Below are 4160 nucleotides of genomic sequence, written 5' to 3' on the forward strand. Positions count from 1 at the left end.
GTCCATACTTATCAGTTTTATGCGCCCTTTTTACCAAAAGGTAGGTAGGCATTGTCTCAATCCTCTACCTTACTCTTTCGGTATCTTCGCATTAGTTGTAGGTTTGAACCTTGCTTCAGGCTCAATGTAACAAAGAAGAAAATTATGTAAAAGAAGATACAGTTATATCCATTTAAAGTACACTGTACTACTTTAAAAACCTCTCAATTATGTTATCCTGCGTCAACCTGAACTATCCTTGGTATAATTTCCTTGAGACTGTTGGATCTTCAACATTTCGGAATTCTACCTTTATGCACCCATGATTAACTTTTCCTATCCAATTCTTCTTTTGACTCTAACAGCATTACCATGCCATGCCTGTCTCCTGTCTAGGAAAGAACCCTTTTGCTTGGTGGGAATAATGACTGTGGGGAGGAATCTTGTCATTTCCTTTTCCAGAACTGTTGTTATACCTTCTGCGCACATATAAAGGATTCATCGTATAACGTCGATTTCCTCTAAGCCTCCTGGTGGACTCAAATTTGATTTTGAAACCCACTGCTGAGTAGAACAGTCACCGATCGAACATTACTTCGCTGATTACCTCAGGCATTCTCTTAGATCTCAAAAATGACCGCTTTTGAAGACCATCGCGCACCAATGCTCAGAGCCCTAAAAGGCCAGACCCTGGAAATTCCAGACTTAGCTGCTCTAATTTACCCAGACTGGCATGTGGATCAGCATGAGATGGAACCGGAAGTTCGTCGCGATATTGACAATGATTTTGTTGGGCGGTTGGTCCCTACTTTGTTGCTTGTTCACCCGAAACCTGCTTATCCATAACTGACACAACGTTTCCTTTGCATCAGGTGGTTTCCTGAAAATTATAGACGCCAGAAATTTGCGAAAGGGTCATTCGCGGAGGTCGCCGGGTATTTCTGTAACGGTTGCCAGGTTGAAAGATTTCTGACACTGGCACAGTTTATGTACTGGGTAATATAACCTCTCGAAAATTCGTTGTTTGAGCTTTGGCTAATCTGGATTCCAGCTCTTCGTGTGGGACGATGGTAAAGTCTCAAGTTTGTTATCCCAGAAGCTCGACTATAGCTGATATTGGACTGGCTACAGAAATCGACTGTGGAAATCTAACCAAAGACGAAACAGGCACAAAGCAATGCCAAAATGATACAATCTCCTTCTTGAAGACCTGTCTTGAGCCCAATGAGCCCGGAAGTTCTCAAAGCCACGCCACACTAGGAACCCACAACTCAAATTGTTTCAAGGAGATTGGAGATGCGATGAAAAAAGGCCAGTCTAAAGGTATGCCTGAATTATCACGCATTGTAAGAGTAACTAACATTTGAGTGAATTAGAAGCACTACATCGCTTTGCAGTTTCAATGTACGAATATGTTGATTCCGTTTGCCATGCCCAAAAAGTGCGCGTAACAGGTTTTCCCACATGGGAAGAGTACCTTGACAACAGGGAGCAGACTGTTGGGGCCTACCCTTATATTATGGCCATGGAGTGAGTACATTTCTATGATATGAGATCCTAGGTCTAATTATACTGATTGAAACCAACAGATATGCTTACGAGGTTGTAATTCCATCGTGGGTTTACGAGACTGAAGAATTTCAAGTCATGTTCAAGGAGACAACCATCGCAATAATAATGTGTGTTTGAGGTATTAAATTCCGTTCAAGGTCAGCCCAAGCTAACGAAGACACTCATATCACAGGGTTAATGATATTTGTTCCTTGAAAAAAGAGATTGTAAGTTTTTTATTTTCCACCCAGACGACAGAATGATAAGGCTAAGCAAACCCTTTTCCAGACCGAAGAACAAGTTGAAAGTGCAATTCCATTGAAGATGCATCACCAGGGCCATAAAAATGCACAGGATGCACTGAACGAGATCATCGAAGATATGTCAAAATCTAGACAGCGCTTTAACGTAGCAGAACATCTGTTTCTGCAAAGAAAAGAATATCAGTACATGAATGCTTCAGCTCAAGGGGGTGTGGAAATACTCATACAAGGGTGCAAGAACATGATTCTGGGAAACCTGAAATGGTCGTGAGTAGTGTGATATTGATTCTAATATGAGAACGCGATCAAAGCTAACAAGCATTGAACACAGTTTTTCAACCAAGCGATATGAGCCGGACGAGAGACCAGGAGGATGGGCAGCCACATACCGCTTATAAGGGTGGGCTTATATCTGTGGTATGATCGCTGTAGCAGTCATTAAAACATATATACATGTTTAAGTTATTAAGCTGAGGGATTATGTATAATTGAATTTTGTTCCCCTGATAGCCATTTGTCCTAGGGTCATGCTAAAACAAATCCTAACCCGACAGATTAGAGTATTGATATAGGCATCGGTAGCCTCCATTCCGACTCATTAAATTGAACAAACAAAATCGTGGTTATGAATCATATGGCAAATATTCCACCACATCAAAAAGTGTCATCCCTACTTTAGCGTAGGATTATCTCAAGTATATGCAGCGGATTCTTTACGGCGACATCAACAGATGTATATCAGGACCCGAACGCGAAGGACACCCCCCCTAATACTCCGGCCTGCTTGAAGGTCGACTTTCTCATTTCGCTGGAGGTCATTTCTAAGGGCGGACCGTATTTCTTGACATGCGCCTCGTATTCTTCCGGGGTGTAGTCTTTGGGATCTTTGGCCGGTTTGGAGCGAAAGGCCTTTTTGAAGTCATCGAAGCCCATTGCGATAGATAGATATTGGTGGAGGTCTTATGGTATAGCTTGGCTGGTTCGAGTTTGTGGTACGAAGACAGTTTTCAATTTAGTAAATTGAGGATAGATGAGTGGTATTTTTGATGTCTCGGGGGTCGGGGTTGGTTTATATACAAGGCTGAATTCGGCATACCTACTTCATATCTATAGTTTGCTTGGCATTGCGTCATTCAGGGTGCATCGCCCTGGGGCCGGGCAACACAGCCAAGGAATTAGCAAAATATACTGAGTCTGTCAGACATCAACTGTGATCAATATTACAAGTCAAACTGGGAAAAAAAAAAAAAAAAAAAAAAAAACATAAAACAGCATGTATATGTCGGTGGTCACCCACCCCAGCGCCAGCGGGCTTGCCGCTTTGACGCCGACGCTCCGGCGACTTCGGTAAAGCCTTCAGTCCCCTGAATATTTTGCACTCAGACTACCAGAAGTCACATTTTGACATTGGTACAAAAAAGCAGAAAGGAGGGACAGATACGATACTATAAATATAGCGCTTATACCTTTTTACCTTTTATACTTTTATACTTTGGGCTACTCGATCAATATACGTCAAAATCTAGCGAAAAGATTTACGTGCGTAGTCAACTTCGATAATTACGATAAAAAAGAGATAAAACGAGTCGTTCTTCCAAAGACAGAGGCAGATTATAAAAAAACTCTTGAGATATTTGACCGGTAAATAAACACTTTTAGCCTACAGAGAATCTCTACTAATATTTCTAGATTTCTAGAGCTGTACTCTACCGCCCGATCTCCCTCTGATATCTAAACCTACAAAGCCTTCCTTGAGTTCGTGGCCAGAAATACGGATGGGCGAATCGAAAAGAAACCTGTACCTAACACTATTAAAAGTTTTCGACAGCATTTTGAGGCAGGCTTAGCCCAGAACTGGGACTTCTATGTCCCCTAAAGCATGTCTACAACAATGAAGGAGGTTCGTTCGCTTGATCTGAATCTATATAAGATATTAATGAGACCTGTAGTATATTATATCAGATTTGGCAAATAAATTGGGTCTCCCAAATACCGAAAAGTACAAAAATGATTTTCTTCGAATGATTTGCTCGTCCTCAAAACACAGCTCTGGTGTAGGGACTTCAAAGAATACCAGAGCTGTTATCCTGATCGGAGTAGAGTGCAGCTCTCAGCATTGATACTACTATATTACTTTTTTTCTGCCTGAACTGGAGAGGTCAGTAAATTTATAGCCTGTTAAAACGTTACTCGTCAAAAAAAAATCAATAATAAAGACCGCATTCTTTGTACTAATGTCAGAGCAGTATGCTACAAGATTCGTACTTTATAGTTATTATTATTATTTATTTAATCAAGTTTATTGTCTATATCGAGCCCTAAAGTTATAATAGATTATATTCTATAAGCTCGAGGCCAGCAGCTCGC

At 41.1% G+C, this 4160-nt stretch overlaps 1 protein-coding gene across 1 annotated transcript; it reads left to right on the forward strand.

The window, feature by feature from the left end:
- Window positions 1-612: 612 nt before the first annotated feature.
- Window positions 613-2191, forward strand: KD926_001778 (terpene synthase family protein; the record flags this gene model as incomplete). Its single annotated transcript, XM_053105362.1, has 9 exons — window positions 613-776; window positions 852-936; window positions 1031-1061; window positions 1111-1302; window positions 1356-1509; window positions 1569-1658; window positions 1724-1757; window positions 1819-2060; window positions 2125-2191. 9 exons carry the CDS (start codon window positions 613-615, stop codon window positions 2189-2191), a joined length of 1059 nt encoding a protein of 352 aa, XP_052951478.1.
- Window positions 2192-4160: the final 1969 nt, after the last annotated feature.

This window comes from Aspergillus affinis (genome assembly GCF_023601865.1).
Source record: "Aspergillus affinis strain CMG 70 chromosome Unknown NODE_136_length_94364_cov_86_416405, whole genome shotgun sequence".
Taxonomy (NCBI): Eukaryota; Fungi; Ascomycota; class Eurotiomycetes; order Eurotiales; family Aspergillaceae; genus Aspergillus; species Aspergillus affinis.